Genomic DNA, 19,506 nt, shown 5'->3' on the forward strand with positions numbered 1-19,506 from the left:
TGTTCACTGATTTTTTGCTGGAATAGCAAAAGATTGTTTATACATATCTGTATGTATTTCAAGTAAATAAATGTATGTATAATTATGTACTTGTATATATATTACTGAGAGATCGCGCCATCGACCGTTGGCGGAATTATACTCTGTGCAATTTTTATTTGCAATTTGTATATTTTCCCAAAGGAATCACAAATTGTGCACAGTCTGTGTGCGACATGAAATACTTATTAAATTTATAAGATAACTGGAAAATATTTAATAAAAATATATAGTTTTACTTTAGTTTGTTTGTCTGTTATTATTGCAGATATATTCAAGTTTTTCCATTCCACAACTCATTCAACTATTGTTCCTAAAATTCCTATGTAATATAGTGATACCCTCATTTTAAAATAACATAAAGAAATAGTTTTACTTAATCTTTTCACATGTTTTCTTTATAAATAGATAGATGGATGGTCTAGTCTATTATATCAATAATTAGCTCATCCATCTGAACAAGGTTTTATATATTATTTCTGCGGTCTTACATGCTTTTCTTTTCAAATTCCTTCCCATAATATTTATATTAACAATGTACTAGAAAATAGTTCTGATTTAATTTAAAATATATTTGATTTTTAGTTAAGAAAACAAATTTGGGATTGAATTAAACTCACTTTTAAGTCGCGTGGCTGGAAGGGTTTTCCATTGTGAAGCCAGTAGATTTCGGGCCTGGGAATGCCAGTGACCAGAGCTTCCAGTTTGATCTTCTGACCAACACGAGCCATGGCATTCTGTAGTGGCATCTTAAAACAGGGCAGCTCAGTGGGTTCCAGGGCTGCAAAAGGGAAAAAACAAATTATTTTTATATAATTACATACACATTTTGGACAGTTGCGATAATTTTAAAATGTTAGAAACCATTTTTAATTAAAGAAAAACGATATCAACTTATAAATTTTAAGTTTTTAGTTGCATTTATATTTTTATATTATATTCAGACTTTTTTGGGTAATTTTTTTTTGAAAAATGGTTTTTTAACTGTCAAATTTCAGGCAATTCTGCATAGTTGATTTGTTGAGACTTACGTTCCACAATGAGACTGGCTGAACAGTGTTCAATGCCAGCGGGATTTGAGGCACTGACAGTGTAGACGGCGTCATCCTCGAGGAAGACTTCATCGAATCTCAAGTTGGCCTCTCCATTATTATAGCTGATGACATAATCCTGCGAGTCATCGATGCATTTGTCGTTTTTGAACCACTGCACAGTGGGTAGAGGAACACCACTGACTACGCAGGAGAACTGAAAGGAGGTACCTAGTGGACATAGATTTAAAATTAAAATTAAATAAAATTAAATTAAAATAGATTAATAATTAAATTTATTTATTATTTTTTAAATAAGAAGCGCTTTTAAAATTAATTTAAATTCAATCATTACTATTTTTCAAATCATTTAAATTTGATTTTTTTTCCACTTAAGTTTAGAAATTTGTAAAAAGTCCAGGACACCTCGAAAGTTATTAAAAACTTTTCCCTTTCAAGCAAAATTTTAGTAGAGATATTACCTGCCTCAAAATTTATTTATTTTTATAAACTTGTAGAACTTTATTGCGTTAATTTAAATTATAATTGAAATTTTTAACTTCACTTAATATTAAATCAAGAATTTATTGTCAAAATTGCTATTAACAAATATATAAAATTCTCATCTCCACTAAATATTCTGTTTAGATCCATAAAATCCATAAAATTACCATAATAATAAATTTATCTAAACTAAAACTTCACTTTTTTTTCTGCTCCACTAAATATTCAATAGATCAATCTATTTTCGAAATCTTAATAAGTATTAGAACAAAAATTATATAATTTATAGCTAAATTAAATACCTTCAGTGGCCTTGCCGCTCTCCAGGAAACGCACAATTCGCGGCGCCACAAGTTGCAACTCGGCGGCATTTTCGCGGACTGTCAGTGTGGCATTTGTGTCGCACGTTCCCACCAAATTGGAGGCACGACAACTGAATCGGGCGCTGTCGGCAGCGAAGGTTTCCTCGATGACCAGACGACAGATGCCCTTGTCGAAGCTGGTCTTGTAGTCGGCATTGCTCTGGATGCTGATGCCATCCTTGAACCACTCCACACTGGGTTCCGGAGTGCCTGTAACCTCGCATTCGAATACAAAGCGATCTCCCTCGCGGGTCAAGGCGTCTTTGAGGGGACGCACAAAGAGGGGAGAGGCATAACGCAGCTCGGTGAAGATCTGATTCACCTGAATGTCCTTGCGTATGTTCTCCGTGACAATGCGCTGTTGATCCACCTGATCCCGTAGTGTCTGCAGTCGTGAAATCTCCTCTCTTTGGATGCGAGCTTCCTCCTCTCGCTTCTGTCTGCTTTCCTCCTCACGCTTGACTCTGATTTCCTCCTCTCGCTTCATTCGGATCTCCTCCTCTCGCTTATTGTGCAATCGCGTCTCCTCCTCTCTCAACATTTGCAGTCGCAGCTCTTCCTCCCGCTTGGCAATGTCCCTAAGAGTAGAAATAGGTGTATTTTTATATAAGTTTCGATATTAAAATTGGGAAAAGATCATATAATATTGAAAATATCGCATTCGAAGTCGATAAGATCCATATTACTTGGTTAAATTTAAAATAATCAGTCTAATTCAGTTTTGCTCTATCTGCTATATTTTCAAAATCGGCGTCGGATAGGCGCACAAGCACTAGAGCAAACAGTGGAGTTTGCCTATTCTTTCTGAGTAAACTAAAATATAAATATCCATATTACTTGGTTAAATGTAAAATATTCACTCTAATTCAGTGTTACTCTAGCTGTTATATTTTCGAAAGTGGCGCCGGATAGGCGCACAAGCACTAGAGCAAACAGTGGAGTTTGCCTATTCTTTCTAAGTATACTAAAATATAAAGATCCATATTACATGGTTAAATTTAAAATAATCACTCTAATTCAGTGTTGCTCTATCTGTTTTATCTTCAAAAGTGGCGCCAGCTAGGCACACAAGCACTAGAGCAAACAGTGGAGTTAGCCTATTCTTTCGGAGTATAATAAAATATAAAGATCCATATTACATGGTTAAATTTAAAATAATCACTCTAATTCAGTGTTGCTCTATCTGTTAAATTTTCAAAAACGGCGCCAGATAGGCGCACAAGCACTAGAGCAAACATTTAAATTTTTTTAAATATAATTTCTCTATATTAAAATAGTATCACTTATTACTTAATCCCACCTTAAAGTTTGTATGCGTTGTTCCTCCTCCCGCGCAGCCTGTTCCCGAGCGAACTGTTCCCTGGCCGCCTGTTCCCTGGCTGCCTGCAGTCGTGCTTCCTCTTCCCGCACCGCTTGTTCCCTCAGGGAAAGCTGTCGGGCTGCCAGTTCCCGTTGTGCCTGCTCAATGGCCGCCTGTTGACGTTGTGCCTCCAATCTGGACTGCTCCTCTCTGGCCATTCTCTCCCTGGCCTCTGCCTCTCTCAGTGCCTGATCTCTCTCCGCCTGATCGCGTGCCTCTCTCTCCTGTTGCTCCCGCTGTCGCTGCTCCTGCTTGAGGCGCTCGATAACGATATTGATGTCCATCTTCAGCTTGATAAACGATTGGAAAATGTTCATCACATCGTTGTAGAGAGTGGACACCTTGCTCATGTCATGGGCACACTGGGAGGCACTGTCCAACTTGGCACGCAGCGCCGATTCGCGACTGGTCACATACTTTTCAATGTCATTGACCAGATTGGAGGCCTCGACGGGATCCCTTAAATAGGGCACCTTGTTGGAGACGCTACTGTAGAAGTAGCTTATCTCGCGGTACTCTGCATCAATCTGCAAAGAGAGAAAAGAGAATTAGTGATGAGATTCAATTAAATTTTAAATCTAAAACATATTTATTCGGCTTATGTTTTTAATTGATTTTTATTATATCTGGTATTAATAAAAATGTTTACTTAAAAAAATGTTGTTATATATTTGTATTTTCCATTCATGCCTTGGTCTATTAAACAAAAATCTGAATTAGGTTCTTGTCAAACAAATGAAACCAAAAAATACTGTCTTTTAGATGTTTAATTCAAATATTATTTTATTTCTTTTATTACTTTATTTTATCAGTTAATTTTATTTCTGGTGTGAAATAGATTTTATATTTATTATATTAATATTTTTAATTTCCATTTAATTTTAATCATTTTATTTTTCTCTTGCGGAAAAAGATTTCATTTGAATTATATTAGTATATTCAATTTGTTTTAATTTTGGTGTTGTTAATTGAATAAATAAATTCTTAATTTTAGTTGTTTCATTTTTTTTCTTTTAATATTTTATTATCTTAGTAATTGTTCGCTCTGATTTTATTCTATGTTTGTTAATATCTATGTCCACTGCTTTAGGCGGACGTTAAAAGAAATAAATAAATATTGAAATGATTATTTGAATAAATTGAAAATTAATACAGTAGTAGAAGTAAGTACATTTAAATCATATATTTTTAAATTAAATTAAAATGATAAAAATCATAAAATAAAAAATTAATAATAAAATAAAAGATTTAAGTAATTGTAATTTTATCAATATCTAATTTTAAATTTTTGTTCTTTACTCAATACTTTTAGTAATAAATAATATTTAATTTGATTAACGACAGCTGCCGCTGTCCATTCAACGCCGCTGACAGCCAACAACAACAAATACAAAAAAAAAAAAACTAACGAAAGCATTTTGAAAGTTGAATCTTGTAGTTATTTTCGAAAATGTCCCAACGCTTTTTTGGATAATTTTGATGAATGTGCCGAGGCTGTGCCGAGCAAATTGTGAGCTCTGACCACCCAAAAGGGCCATTCACATGCACTGGGAGAAATTAAGGGTGTCTCCATAATGGGGCTACCTCAATTGTTGGCGCTGTTTGACCCCAGCGTCGTTGATGTGCCGTCGATTTCAAAAACTTGGGCATTGAACACTAGAAAATTAGTTAAAGTTTTATATCAGCTGTGTTCCACAAATCTCTAAAATTTTTGATGACAATTACTTTTGAAAACCAGTCAAATAATATTTTAAAATTATTTAAAATATATCTTGTGACTTTTAAGTCATTCTAAAATTAGTTTTAAATTTCATTTAATAAATAAAAAATAATTTTTTCCATTTTAAATGAGTTAAACTGTTGCTATTTGCCTTTAATAATAATTTAAACTGTAATTTTTGTTTATATTTTAATTAAATTCAATAATCTTAAGCAAACTTTATGTATTTTTATACAATTTAAAATCAAATGTATATTAATTCAATTACTGAAATTGTATTTTTGAGTTTTTTATGCAATTTAAAAGTGAACTTTAATTTTTTTTAATTTTAGAAATGCATATCAATTAATTAAAGAATTTTAAATGTATTGTATGTAATTTTAAAATACGTTTCAATAAATTAAAAATATTAGTATATGAGCCTTTGCATTTGTTTTCTGTTAAAAAATGAATTGAATTTAATGCAACACATTTAACATCTATTCAAACTCTCTCAACAAATCAAATCTTCAAATTTTGAAGTCAATCAAAATAAATTTGAGGAACACTGAAAATTGATTTTAGATTTTTGACTGCTGTATAGCTGCAGTAGTTAAGGATCCACAGTTTTAGGAAAATATAGCAAACTGATCGGCGATCTTTGGCTAAAGTTCAACTGGTTGAAAGGTCACTCACCTCTATGGTACGTTCAAAATACTCGAATGCCAACGATGTGGTCTTCGCAGCAGCCAGACTATCGACACTCTGCCCATTAATATCGTGCAATTGTTTGCTGACGCTATCCAGACTGCGATCGATGTCATCGAGATCGTTGCGGAATTGTTCGATCTTCTCGAGACGCTCCAGCGACGACATTCTCTCTCTGCTGTTCGACTCGAAGTGAATGCGCAGATTCTCCAACAACTTTAAAATGCGATCAGTGTCGATTTCGCGAGCACCCGGCGGTTCCAAAACTCGCACACGATCGATCAACAGTTCGGATTGTGTGATTAACGATCTAAATTTATCCATACACTGATCGCGGAATTTCTCATGCTCGGCAATGTTGCGTTCCACAGTTGTAGATCCCGTTGTAGATCCCGATCTTGCAAAATATGCATCGATCTCTGTACGCAACTGCACAATGTTCTCTAGGAATTGCAGTACACTCTCCAACAAGGTGCGATAATCGTATTTGATTCCATCTAATTTCGCCTTTAACATTCTCAAGTTGTTGATCACCTGCTCGATCTTGGACAATGATTGCTGATCCTTTGTCTGTATGCCTAAAGTGGTCTGTATGCGTTGCTGTATCTCCTCCTGAGCACGTTCAATATCCTGGCTGACAAAGGACAGCTTTTCCCGTGTGCTCGACAACAATTGCTTTGAGTCCAGACTGGAAGTGCTAAACACGGGATACAGCTGAGTATCCACCTGTGTGCTCTTGGCCACAGTCTGAAAAAAGGGAAATATTTGAGTGTAAGTCTTTGCAAATTATAAAAACTCTCTCTCTCTTAAAAAAAAAAAAGAGAGAATAGTTAGTTTATAATCTTAAGTGCTTTTCTTAAATTTACTATAGTGTTTTCAGCTTGAAACACAAAATTTTAACAAGCACTTCATCTTAATGGAATTTCTGTAATTTTTATCACCACTTTTATCACTTTCAATTAACTTTAAAATTTTTTCATATTTATTTATTGTTTATCCTTTCTTTTAAATATTAAAATTTGTACATAATTTAATACAATTTTTAATTTAGTTTTATTTATTTTTATTGCCTTTTGATTAATAACTCTACGTTGTCATTAAATAAAATTATTTAATCCACTAAAGTTTTGAAATACTGGTAAACTATATTCTTCCTTAAATTGTGACGACAATTAAATATGTCTTTAATATTTTTCCTACCACTAATTAAATATATTAAATTTATATTTGGGAACACTATAATTTTATGTGAATAAATAATAATAATAAAATTAAAATATTTAGTTCAAATATGCAATTTTACTCAACATTTTGAGTGGGAAAAGTACAAGTAAATTTTAATTGACTTGAATGTAAAATTTTAATAAATTTTCAAAAGTTCAAGTATTTGTGGAATAATAAATCAAATAATTGTAGATTTAACTATGTCAACTAATTAAATCAATTTAAATTTAATGCACTATTCACATGTCTGTTATTTATTTACCTCCTCGTTATCACTCATGACTTTTTCAAGTAGATACTCGACTTGTCGCTTTTCCTGTATATTCGTTGTCCAGTTTTCCAAACTGCTCGTCACGTCGATCTGTCGCTTACTGAAGCTGTTCAAAGTCTCTTCCACTGCCTGCACTGAGGATTTCGTCTCGAGATATGGATCCACAATCTGTTTATGTTAAAAATAGCAAAACAAAAAAAAACAAAAAATGAAATCAGTTTCTATTTATTTTCATTTTTAATTTATTTGGGTTTTTTGCCTTTTGGGCTGAAAAGTGTCTGGCTGACAAGTTGGAAAATTCGTGGAAAGCGCGTGGCACGTGGCAAGCATCTGACTTCGGCCAGGGTCTGTCGCCTTCTGTCTTCTGCCTCAATAAAAGAGTCCAGACCACAGACTCTTCTCTTTCTCTATCTCTATCTATAGACTGAAATTGCCTGCCTTTTATTTATGGACTCAACTCAACTCAACTCAACTCAAAGCGACTCAACTCAACTTGAGGCGTTGGCAGCCAAGCGAATTTTCTAATTTCAAATTTTTCTTTCTTTCCCATTTCTCTTTCTTTTTTTGCGGGGAAAAATGACGTTGTCGTTTTTCGCTATGTATTTTTGCTATTTTATGTCTAAACCAAATTCATATTGTTTGCAATTTATGTACCGCGTTTTTTGTTTGCCAGGCAAAAATGAAGTTGCCTGCAATTATCGACAATGAATTACCTTGGCCTCAGGTGGAAAATTTACTTGTAAAACTATTGCGACTAAAAAAGCAATAATTCTTAATTGAGTTATTCCAGTTGTGGCTTAGTTGGAAGAAGTTAAAAAAACAGGTAGAAGAGATACTTAAATAAAAAATGCCTCAAGTGCAAGGCAAACACATTCCTGAACACATTGTTTTGAAATTTTATATGACAAATAATGCACTCAAGCTTCAGATATAATCGAAAAACTTTAGTTGATATAATTTTTATTAATATTTGACATCAGCTTCAAAATTAAAAAATGTACTTGCTTCAATTTGTTATTTATATCTAATTTTTTAATAAACAAATGTATCATATTAATCAAATTTTTTTAATAAAAGAAATTTAAGCAAGTTTGATGCATTTCAGAAAATTTCGAATCTTGACACTTAAGATAAATAATACTTGCTCAACTTGTCTTCGATGTCATAAATTATAACAAAATAAATACATAAATATTTGTACAACATTGAAACACAACTTAATTATTCAACGAGTCAATTAATTATTGGATTTTTTAAATAAAAAGTCGCTATTATTATTTAAATTTTTTTTTTTCTGAAATAGCCTTTTTTTAAATAACGGAAACAGCTCGATGAGACAAGTAAGTCACTCCTGCTCTAAAGTATAATTTCCTCTGAAACTGATGTATTTACCCAATGTACATATATATATTTTTTTTAATTTTTTAGGTCTTTCATATTTTTAAGGTTTTAATATGCTTTTTTGATCTTAACGCTCTAAAAAATTTCCAAGTATTTCTGCTTTCTGAAAGTCATTATATTGAACTAACAACTCCTCTTAAATATTATAAATATTCCTTCCCTTTAATTGTCTTTCCCAGACTTATCTTTCCATTCTTTTTGAGAAATTCAACCACAAAACTCTCCCTCGCTGAACTAGCGCTCTCTAAAAATATATCTATTATATCTCTTTTTGGTAATAAGGCATAAATAAAGCTGTATAAGCCACGACACGATGAACTGTCGTCTGTTTTGCAATTTTCAGCCGCAAGTCTAAAAATAGCAATTGTTGCATCACATTATGGAGCATTTTAGATGAGTCTAAACTTAGTTCTTGTCTGGATCTGACAGATTTGACAGACAGACAGCAGCAAATGTGCAAAGCTGTCAGCGGTTAGTAAAAAATTAAAAAAAATGGAACTAGACTAAAGTAAACTAAAGCAAACAAAAGAAAATTGCATGCAAGGCTGAGAGAATTCCAACAAAATAAGGTTTAAAAAAGGGGAATGAAAAGAAATAATAAGTATAGATGATTGTGTTATATGGATACCGACTTTCAAGCTGATGAATCTCATTCCAGATGACTTAAGCTCCCCATAACTGGCGGCAATGTTGGCCCAAGTGGCCTTCAGGAACTGCAACTTGTGCTCGTCTGGAGTTTGTTGCAGTTGTCGCTGCAGATGATCCAGTTGACTAGAGAGCTCGTTTGCCTGCTCAAAGAACTCGATGAGCAAAGAGACATAATCGACTCGTTTCAACACCAAATCCTTAAGCTCGATCCAATGTTTGTGCAGTGACTCCGCCTTGGAGTCCACATCGTAGCGTTGTTGTGGACTGAGAGACTCCAGATGTTGTTTGATGGATTCCAATAGCAGATTAATGAGCTCGCCTTTGATCTGGAAGAAAAGGGGAAACATAAGTGAGGATATTCTGAGAGGGAAATTCAAAAATAAAGACCAAAGAACTAAGAGTCAATTTAAAGAAGCCAAAATGAAGAAGAAAATGGTTCGAATAATCATAAAGCTATTTCAAAAACTTCAAACTGTCATAACTTTGTCAAATTTGAACTGTTTTCTTGCGGATTGTCACTTTTATAAATTTTTGGCCTCCATCTTTATTCAGCTTCAAAATTTAAAAACTTAATTTTTTTCCCATCACTGTCCATTTTTTTCATACCTTTTCCCTTGACCCTTGACCAATTTAACATTAAAAAAAAAAAAAACTCTAAAACTTCAAACTGTCATAACTTCGTCAAATCTTATCCGATTTCCTTGCGGATTGTCAATTTTTTCATTATTTGGTCTCTATTTTGATTCTGCATCAAAATTGGAAAAATGAATGTTTTGTCAATCACTGTCTATTTTTTTCATACCTTGACCCTTGACCCTTGACCCATTACACATTATCTAAAACTTCAAACTGTCATAACTTCGTCAAATCTTATCCGATTTTCTTGCGGATTGTCAATTTTTTCATTATTTGGTCTCTATTTTGATTCTGCATCAAATTTGGAAAAATTAATTTTTTGTCAATCACTATCCAATTTTTTCATACCTTGACCCTTGAACCTTGGGACCATATCTTAAATTTCAATTTGTCATAACTTCGTCAAATCTTATCCGATTTCCTTGCGGATTATCAATTTTTTCATTATTTTGTCTCTATTTTGATTCTACATCAGAATTGGAAAATTGAATTTTTTGTTAATCACTGTCCATTTTTTTCATACCTTGACCCTTGACCCTTCACCCATTACACATTATCTAAAAACTGTCATAACTTCGTCAAATCTTATCCGATTTCCTTGCGGATTGTCAATTTTTTCATTATTTGGTCTCTATTTTGATTCTGCATCAAAATTGGAAAAATGAATTTTTTCTCAATCACTGTCCATTTTTTTCATACCTTGACCCTTGACCCTTGACCCATTACACATTATCTAAAACTTCAAACTGTCATAACTTCGTCAAATCTTATCCGATTTCCTTGCAGAGTGTCAATTTTTTCATTATTTGGTCTCTATTTTGATTCTGCATCAAAATTGGAAAAATGAATTTTTTGTCGATCACTGTCAATTTTTTTCATACCTTGACACTTGACTCTTGACCCATAACACATTATTTAAAACTTCAAACTGTCATAACTTCGTCATTATTTGGCTATTTTGCTGCTGCATCAAAATTAAAAATTTGAATTTTTTTCGTATATTTTATTTAAAACTTCAAACTGTCATAACTTCGTCAAATTTTATCCGATTTCATTGCCGAATGTACGTTTATTCATTACTTGGCCTCTATTTAAATTCTGCATCAAAATTGGAACACTTTTACTTCACTGTCGTATAGGGAATAAGAGGCTTACCTCCAGATCCTGCATGAGTTCGTGATGTTGGAGTAGAAACTGTTTGGCCTGCGGCAGATTGCGACCCATGTTGATGCTCTGTTGCAGTTGCAGTTGTCCCGAGGCACGCAACCAGGCGAGGAGCTCATTGTGCTGAGAGAGGAACTCGGAGAGAGCACGCTGGACACGTTCGTGATCCTCGCTGCTGTTCGCACAGATGTTCTCGATGTAGGCCTTGCGATTCTCCAGCTCGTCGAGCACTCGCTTAATGCCCTGAGTCTCCGGTTGAGTGCGTCCAACTTCATCCAAGATGCTATAACCCAAACGAAGTGGCTCCTCCGTAAAATTGCGCACATCCCGAGAGACTTTGGCGAACATGGCATAACTCTCCGGAGAATTGGGCGGCAATTTGACGCTGGCCAGCTCCAATTCGAGTTTCTCTAGGACACTCAGAGTATGCTCCGCCTTGGCAAAGAAGTCCCTTGACTGCTGTAGCCAATGCTCCCGCTGATCCACCAAATCCAGGTGCTCCGTGCAACCACTCAATACGGCGTAGGCACGAGCACAAGCTTCTTCTCCGGCAAAGTGACCGGAAGCCTGCACTTTCTCCTTGGCTCGGGTGATCTTCAAGGCGCGATCTCTTAGGATTAAAGCCTGTTTAAAAGAAAAAAATAAATAAAATTTAAAAAATTTAGTATTCTATTCAAACAATCGGAAAATAACTTTATTTGACCTTAAAGCTTACATTTATGAAATAACCCAATTTTTTTTTAAACTGCACACCATTATACTATTTTTAATTTAATTTTAGTTAGGGTTCAAAAATAGAGCTGTGAACATGAAAATAATTGATCTAGACAAATTTTAAAATCAATTTTTTTACGAAAAAGTAATGCACATACCACAATAGAAAATTATACCAAAACGAAACTAAGAATTCAAAAATTTTTAAAATATACAAATATTATGTTTAAGTCGTTTTTTAGATAGGTGCTTTCAAGTTCTGATAGAATAATCGTAAGTAACTTTTATTTTAATTTTATTTTAATAAAATTAAGTCTTTTAAAACAACTTTTATTTTTAATTTGTCTAATAAAAAGAATTAGAAATAGCTTTCATGATAAAATACAAATAAAAAGGATACCCTATAGTTTTTTAAATATACTCTTAAAATTTCTTTGCGTTTATTGTTTTTGAACTGATTTCTGAAGCTTTGCTCAAGTTCTAATCGAAAAATTGTAAAATCACTTTTCTTTTAATTTTTTTAAATAAAGTTAAGTCTTTTAGAGCAACTCTTATTTTTAATTTGTATAATAAAAAGAATTAGAAATAGCTTTCATGATAAAATACAATAAAAAAATGCTCTATATATTTCAAGGATACCCTATAGTTTTTTAAATATACTCTTAACATTTCTTTGCGTTTAATGTTCTTAAACTGATTTCTGAAGTTTTGCTCAAGTTCTGATCGAAAAATCATAAAATCGCTTTTATTTTAATTTTTTTTAATAAAATTAAGTCTTTTAGAACAACTTTTATTTTAAATTTGTATAATAAAAATAATTAAAAATAGCTTTCATGTTAAAATACAAAAAAAAGGATACCCTATAGTTTTTTAAATATACTCTCAAAATTTCTTTGCGTTTAATGTTATTGAACTGATTTCTGAAGTTTTGCTCACCTGTTGCTTCCACTCGCGGTACTTGAGGAGAGTCTGATTCGCCGAGTGCTCGCACTCTCCCAGACTGTACATGGAGTTGAGTTCGTGCCTCGCCAGCTGCAGAGACGCCTCCAGATCGATGAGCTCGCGTCCGAGCAGCTTCAATGCCAGACACTGTTCCAGTTGCGTTTTGCGCGTCTGCCAGCATAATTCCAGGGTATTGCGACGGTCGTGCAATGCCTCCAGCCATTGTTGCACCTGGTGCACCGCTCGTGTGGCATCTCTTTTAATGTGCTCCGGTCGCGTGTCCAGTGTCTCCAATTTCTCCAGCTCCTGCAGCTGGGACAACAGCTCGTTGCCATCCTTTAAAGCCGCCATAACTCCAGTTAACATATCAATTCTCAATTGTTTGAATTTATTGAGAAACTCCTGAACTCCAGCGACTTCTGTGGGCAACATGGATTCACTGCAGGCCAATTCCAATTGATCCATTCTTCGGAAACACTGCGTCATCTTGTCGTGAAATTGTGTACACAAATGCAGAATATGTTGTCGATCCTGCAGCAGATTCAATATATCCTGCCAGATGATATTTAAGGTATCTGCCATCGCATTTACCAACTCGGAGCTGATTCTTTTGCTGGCCAACAATTTGTCGGCCTTTTGCACGAATTCATCCATGGGACCAGGCAGGTTCTATTAACGAAATGATATTATTTATAGGAAATTCAAAAAATTAATTTATTATTTTTTAAAATATTTATATATATTTATTTATGAGCATTATTTTATTTAATGTATTTTATTTATTCTAAAGTATTAATATATATTTATTTATAAGCAGTACTTTATTTATTTATTTATTCAGCATTTTAGCATTTCAAGTTATACAACTGATTAATTATTGTGCTAGCCACATTTACAACTTTATTACATAACTTTTATCAGACAAGTTAATTGAAAAAACAATAAAAAAATACAGAAAAATAATATAATAGAAAATACATCATTTTAATTAGACAAATAAATAGAAAAATAATAAAATAATATAAAGAAAAAATTAATAATAAACAAATAAATTAAGAAACCATAAAATTAAATAATACAGATTTTCATAATTACTCTAAATTCATTTTAGTAAATTTAATAGGATTTTTATAAGTAGTTAATTTATGCGGTTTCCCTCTTTTTTAATTTACCTGTAGATTGCGCAGTGTTTCATCGTGTTCCCTTTGCATTTCCAGTGATTCATCAAAATTGTCACCCAATGCTGTAATCTTTGGTTCCAATTCGACAACTTTAATGTAAATCTTTTCGGGACTCTGCAAAGAGATGTGCCAAAAATCGATCGTATACAGAAGGGCAATAAAAGCAGTGACTTGATAATCATACAGATAACTCCTTATGATGACTAAAAATGGCATTTTTAACAACATAAAAATTTATTTCTAAAAGCAAATAATTGGAAAATCTAAGGCAGTTCTTCCTTATGCCCTAGAATAGCAGGAACGAATTTTTTTTTAGAATAATTTTATATTGTTCGTCACAAAATTGAATATCCAAAAGACTAAAATGAAATGAAATGAGGATTTCAAATATTGCTAATTTTATTAGTATGTACACTGATAAAAACAATGTTTTAAAATAAAAGTTTTGGTTTCAGAACTAAGATTTTTGGTCTCCAATTGTTTTAAATAAATTATTACATATTTATACTTATTTTTTGATTAATGTGTTTAGTATTAGTAATTTGGTCTTAAAATGTTTTTATTTTAAGAACAAAATATTTAGGATGAATGTTCTTGATTTTAGAAGCTGGTTTTTTTTTCAGTGTACTCTTTTCTAAAGTTTCACTGCCACTATAATTTTAGGTAGATGTTTTTGTACAATATTTGATTCGAATTTTGTCTACAACTCAAATTTTAGCTGTGATTTTTAGCTGCAATAAATTTTATGTCAAGTAGAAATTGAAATCTTTACTTTTATTTATTTTAGTTGTGCATTTTAGCTTTACGCTTTTTCAAAAAAAAATGCAGTTAAGAAACCTTTCCTTTGAAAAGGGCTAATAAAATTCTTGACTTGGCATTTTTTGGAGTCACGTTCACGGTTTTCGTTGTAGTTGTTGTTGTTGTTGTTGTTGCTGTTGTTGTTGTTGTTGTGTTCGTTCTCATTCATGAAACTTGTCGCTGACATTGTCCAAGATCTTGTGTGGAAACCTGCTTAGAAGAAGAAGACGACAATGCTGCACAGCAGCTTCTAATTTTGGTAGTCCACAAGGCGAGTCATCGATGCAACAGCAACAACAACAACAACTGCAACAACAACAACAACAACACTGTCAACTCTATTGAAACTCTTCTGCTTCTTCTTCTTCATCTTCTTCATCTTCTTCTGCTGTGTGTGATTGCAATGAAGGTCAGCATTGACTTTATATGGTAATGGCATCCGTTAGATTTTTCCTGTTGGGATATACGTGTATGTATAGATATTCCCCTGCCACCCTGCTACCCAGTCTACCCCCTTACCTTGCTGCTTACCTTTCCCCACCTTACATATTTGGCCAGAGTTATGTGGCACCAGTCACAGTCCGGGGCAACAGCGAAAGAACATTTAGTCAGTGAAAGCCAACGACTCGGAATCTCAAACTGACTCTGACTCTGCCCCATGTTGCTGCCACACATTTTCAAGTAGCGTTTGTCACACATGAAATACTTCAGAAAATTCCGCGTGGGCGTTCATTTAATTCGACAGTCACGAATTAACGAAAATGTTTTACCAAAACCAACTGACGATTTAAACAAGAAACTAACAATATATACAGCATGGAGAACTTCTTATACCCTAACAAAATTCAGTTTAGAATTGAAAACAAAGAGAATTTAAGTAATAAATGTAATAAAAAATAAAAAATAAAAAAAAATAATAATAAAAGTAACAATCCGTTATATTCTATTTTTATATTTCTGATAGCACTTGTTAGAAAATTTAAAAATTTATTTCTTTACTAAAAAATTAGGTGCAGAATATATAAATTTTTTTTATAATAACTAGATCAAATTTATGCATATTTAATATTTTGATTTATTTAATAACATATTTAAAAATTTGATTAAAACGAGAAAAAGATTTATGTCAAACGTACTTTAATTTTAATTTATTTAATTAATTGATAAATTGTTTAATAATTTCTAAAAAACTATAATTATATTCATGTCAAGTGAATTTTGTAACTGCGAGAAAGTACAATGGAAATTTTTATATATTTTTTTTACACTTTTCTAACAGACCAAATTCGAAATTTAAGTCATGTCATATTTCAAGATTAATTGAAAATACCCTTTGCAAGAGAATTTGGAAAATAAAACCGACGCATCTTTAAACCGTTTGAAAGTCGTTTAGACGTCTATTAAATCGATCTTTAATTTGTTTGCTGAGGGAACAACGAGAAATTTAATTTCCAAGTTGAGTTGAGTTAAATGTTGATGACGATGACGATGGTTGGGATTGTTCAAGATCGAAGTTAATGACAGTAATCAATCAATTATAATGGAAACTAATAACCATGCTATTAGACGGAATTTACAGCATTGGCGCCTCAGGGGCATTCAACATTGACTGCGACGCGGACTGTGCCGCACTGTGCCACACTGTGACGTGAGTTGAGTTTTCAATATGCATATACAGATGCACATTTAAATTCATATTTATACGTACACTTAGAGAAAAATAAACCAATTGAAAACTAATATTAAATACGAAAAATATTTTGATTCAGTATTTTTAAATAGTTTAATATATAAATTGGAAAATTAACCCATTGAAAATTAAAATTGAATACATAAAATATTTTAGTTCAGTATTTTGAAACAGTTTTATATAAAAATTTGAAAATGAACCAATTGAAAATTAAAATTAAACACGAAATATATTTCAATTCAATATTTTTAAATAGTTTTATACATAAATTGTGTGTATTTTAAATAAATATAATTTTAAGTTGCACTAAATATGCCGATTTTAGTAAGTATTGCCGATTTAAGTATTGTTAAATATTTTTTTTTCTAAATATATTCAATTAACTTTAATATTTTAATATTATTGTAGTAAATGCAAAGTGTTTACATACGTTGTCTAATTAAATATGATAACATTTAATAATTTATGTAGTTATTTTTAATATGCATTTATTTCTTCAAGTGTATGTATAAATTGTATGATTACACTCGTAAACTTGATGTAACGAACTTTGTTACACCCCAAAAATGAAAATCACGTCACAGTCGTCTAACTGAAATATGAACCATATATGGAATGACATCACTATCAAAACAGTCAGACCATAACTAAGTACGAGTATTCGTATAACACTCACATCACTCATTATAATAATTCACATTCACATTCATTGCGAAACATTTGAATCATATTTCATGTGGACAATTTCTGTAATAAAGAGACGGAAGTTTAAGACGATCATGTCAAAAGAAAATAGGATACCGATCGATGATATAATGCTAAACCAAAGGCAAAAAGGTTCTACACATAAATGTATAAATATATGTGTGTGTGTGTGTGTGTGTGTGTGTGTTTAGCCCCAAACACGTTTTTGGTTTATGTTTTTGTTTTTAAATTAACACAGAACACGATTTCGATATAAAATTACCTTGACGTTGTTATCGTTTTTATGAAATCATTGAGCGTTTCTTTTTTACTTTTTTTTCTTTTTTTTTCTTTTTTTGTTTCGTTTTATTAGAGCGCTCTTTCATTAAATTGATTTAGTACATTAAAGTGTAGGCGTTTTTGCGAATTTATACTTGGAAATATAAAAGAGTTTGTGATTTTGCGATTTCTTGCCAATTGACAGCAATCAACTAGTTTTCAGTTCTTGGCACGCGACACAAATTGGAGTGCATTATTCCAATTGGAGTGCAGTATAAAATCAGCTTATTATTTTATAAAGATTATAAACAAAAGTTGCCGCACGTTTACCAACATATTTGTTCTATAAAAAAACAATATTTAACTATATTTTTTCCATTTTTTTTTTACAACATTTATTAATTTTGATTTATTATAATATTTTTAATATTATAATATCTTTTCCAAAAATTCAAAGGGGGGAGTACATGATCTTGACGAAAAAACAATCGAACATGAAAAATTTTCTTAAGTTAATAATTTTTAGATGCAGAATCAATTTAGAGCTTAAATAATGATCAAAATGACATTCCTCATGAAAATCGGTTATGTTTTGGCAAAGTTATGAAGTTGTAAATAAATACAACAACATTCCAACTGGCACAAATACTTGCACACAATGTAATGCACGCATGTCTATCGATATTCTATGTTAACAGTGTTAGCAGTGTTATCCGTGCGGCGACTTAACATTAACAGTGGCCACACACGACGAACTATGTAAAGCTAACATAATGGAGTCTGTCTGTTAAACTAATAACATTACAGATTTCTGTGGTTCAGTTTGCCGGAAGGTGAAGACGGAAAATTATAAGAATTGCAATTGTTGTTGTAGAGCCGCTAGTTTTATTTGCGCACTTTAAACGGCACGGCAAAGTTGTGTGTGTGTGTTTGTTGAATGCCAATTAAGTGAAATAAGCATAAATCAAATATCTAATGTTTTATGTGCGTGCGTGTGTGCTGCATAAGTTTATGCAAATAGTCGAAGACTATAAAAACGGCATTAGCATTATCGTAGTGTGAGTGTGAATTGATGGGGAGCAAACAAAAATTGACAGATTCAACATTGGTTGACTGACACAAGCTGGCTGCTACAACTGTTACTGTTGTAGCGCATTGCCATATCAGGCAGCCCGATTCAACTTGACTTTGTTGTGTCATAAAATCGTAATTATTGTTGCGCTATTTTTTGTTTTTGTTATTGTGTTTGTTTGTTGTTGCTGCCCAGTAATTTGCATTGCGCCAGCTTTAATGATCTAACAAAGGTTAACGCGTGTGATGTCAGACTTTTGTGTTCTATAAATAATGCTTAAAATCAACTGAATAAGTATGTTCTCAGGTATGTACTACATGTTATATTTATTTACAAAATATTATTTTAATTTAATTAATTCTACTATAGACAGTAAGTCAAGTAACTGTTGTGGCAATAAATTAAATTAAAATAGTTAATAAAAGTGAAAAACAAGTATGTAAATTTTTTGTATGTTAAGAGAATTTTTTAACATAATGTATCTATTTATCGTTATGTTTTAATTCAACTTATTTCTTGATATTTATTTTAAATAATATTGTCTTTCGTAAGAAAAAAATGCATATATTTTATTACGCTAAAAAAAACATTTATATTTTTTTAAATTATAAGAATGTATATTTTATTCACATATACATCAACCAATTTTACTAGCATTATTTTTGTTTATTAAATTTTTAATTTATTTGCATTTTAATGTTTATTTGCTTGATATTTATTAATTTTTTTTCTTTGTTTTTTTTTTTTTAATTTTGTTATAATAATTGTAATATTATAATCTCATATTCAAACTATGTTTTAAATTCTCAATTAATTTTTGCTATCAGCTGCTTTAAGTTAGAGTTAAATAAATAAATGAATTTAATTTCCCTCTCTCTCTCTATCATTTTACTCTGTGTGTTTTTCCTGCGCATCGAAAAGTTTTTCTTTTCCCCAGTAAAAACGAATATTATTAGAGAGTATAGACTCTGGTATAGAGTCTATACTATGCTGTAGACAATCGCGATGTTGCCGGCAATCGAATGCAATTTAAATTTCAATTTAATTCGCAGCCAAGCGAAAGATAATTTCTATAATTGTTTGTACAAATTGCTAACCA

General features: G+C 32.1%; 1 protein-coding gene across 1 annotated transcript in view; it reads right to left on the bottom strand.

The window, feature by feature from the left end:
- The window catches only part of LOC117786691, a 46,454-nt gene that overhangs the window by 17,677 nt on the left and 9,271 nt on the right, over positions 1–19,506 (bottom strand). The window contains exons 3-13 of the mRNA XM_034625039.1: positions 13,876–13,998; positions 12,698–13,372; positions 11,039–11,671; positions 9,232–9,573; positions 7,190–7,366; positions 5,688–6,450; positions 4,939–4,952; positions 3,237–3,823; positions 1,877–2,514; positions 1,071–1,301; positions 660–820 (exon numbers count right to left, since the gene is read on the bottom strand). Of these exons, the coding sequence (XP_034480930.1) occupies positions 660–820; positions 1,071–1,301; positions 1,877–2,514; positions 3,237–3,823; positions 4,939–4,952; positions 5,688–6,450; positions 7,190–7,366; positions 9,232–9,573; positions 11,039–11,671; positions 12,698–13,372; positions 13,876–13,998 (4,344 nt within the window). The remainder of the gene's footprint in view (positions 1–659; positions 821–1,070; positions 1,302–1,876; positions 2,515–3,236; positions 3,824–4,938; positions 4,953–5,687; positions 6,451–7,189; positions 7,367–9,231; positions 9,574–11,038; positions 11,672–12,697; positions 13,373–13,875; positions 13,999–19,506) is intronic.

The sequence above is a fragment of the Drosophila innubila genome, assembly GCF_004354385.1.
Source record: "Drosophila innubila isolate TH190305 chromosome 3L unlocalized genomic scaffold, UK_Dinn_1.0 0_D_3L, whole genome shotgun sequence".
Classification (NCBI taxonomy): domain Eukaryota; kingdom Metazoa; phylum Arthropoda; class Insecta; order Diptera; family Drosophilidae; genus Drosophila; species Drosophila innubila.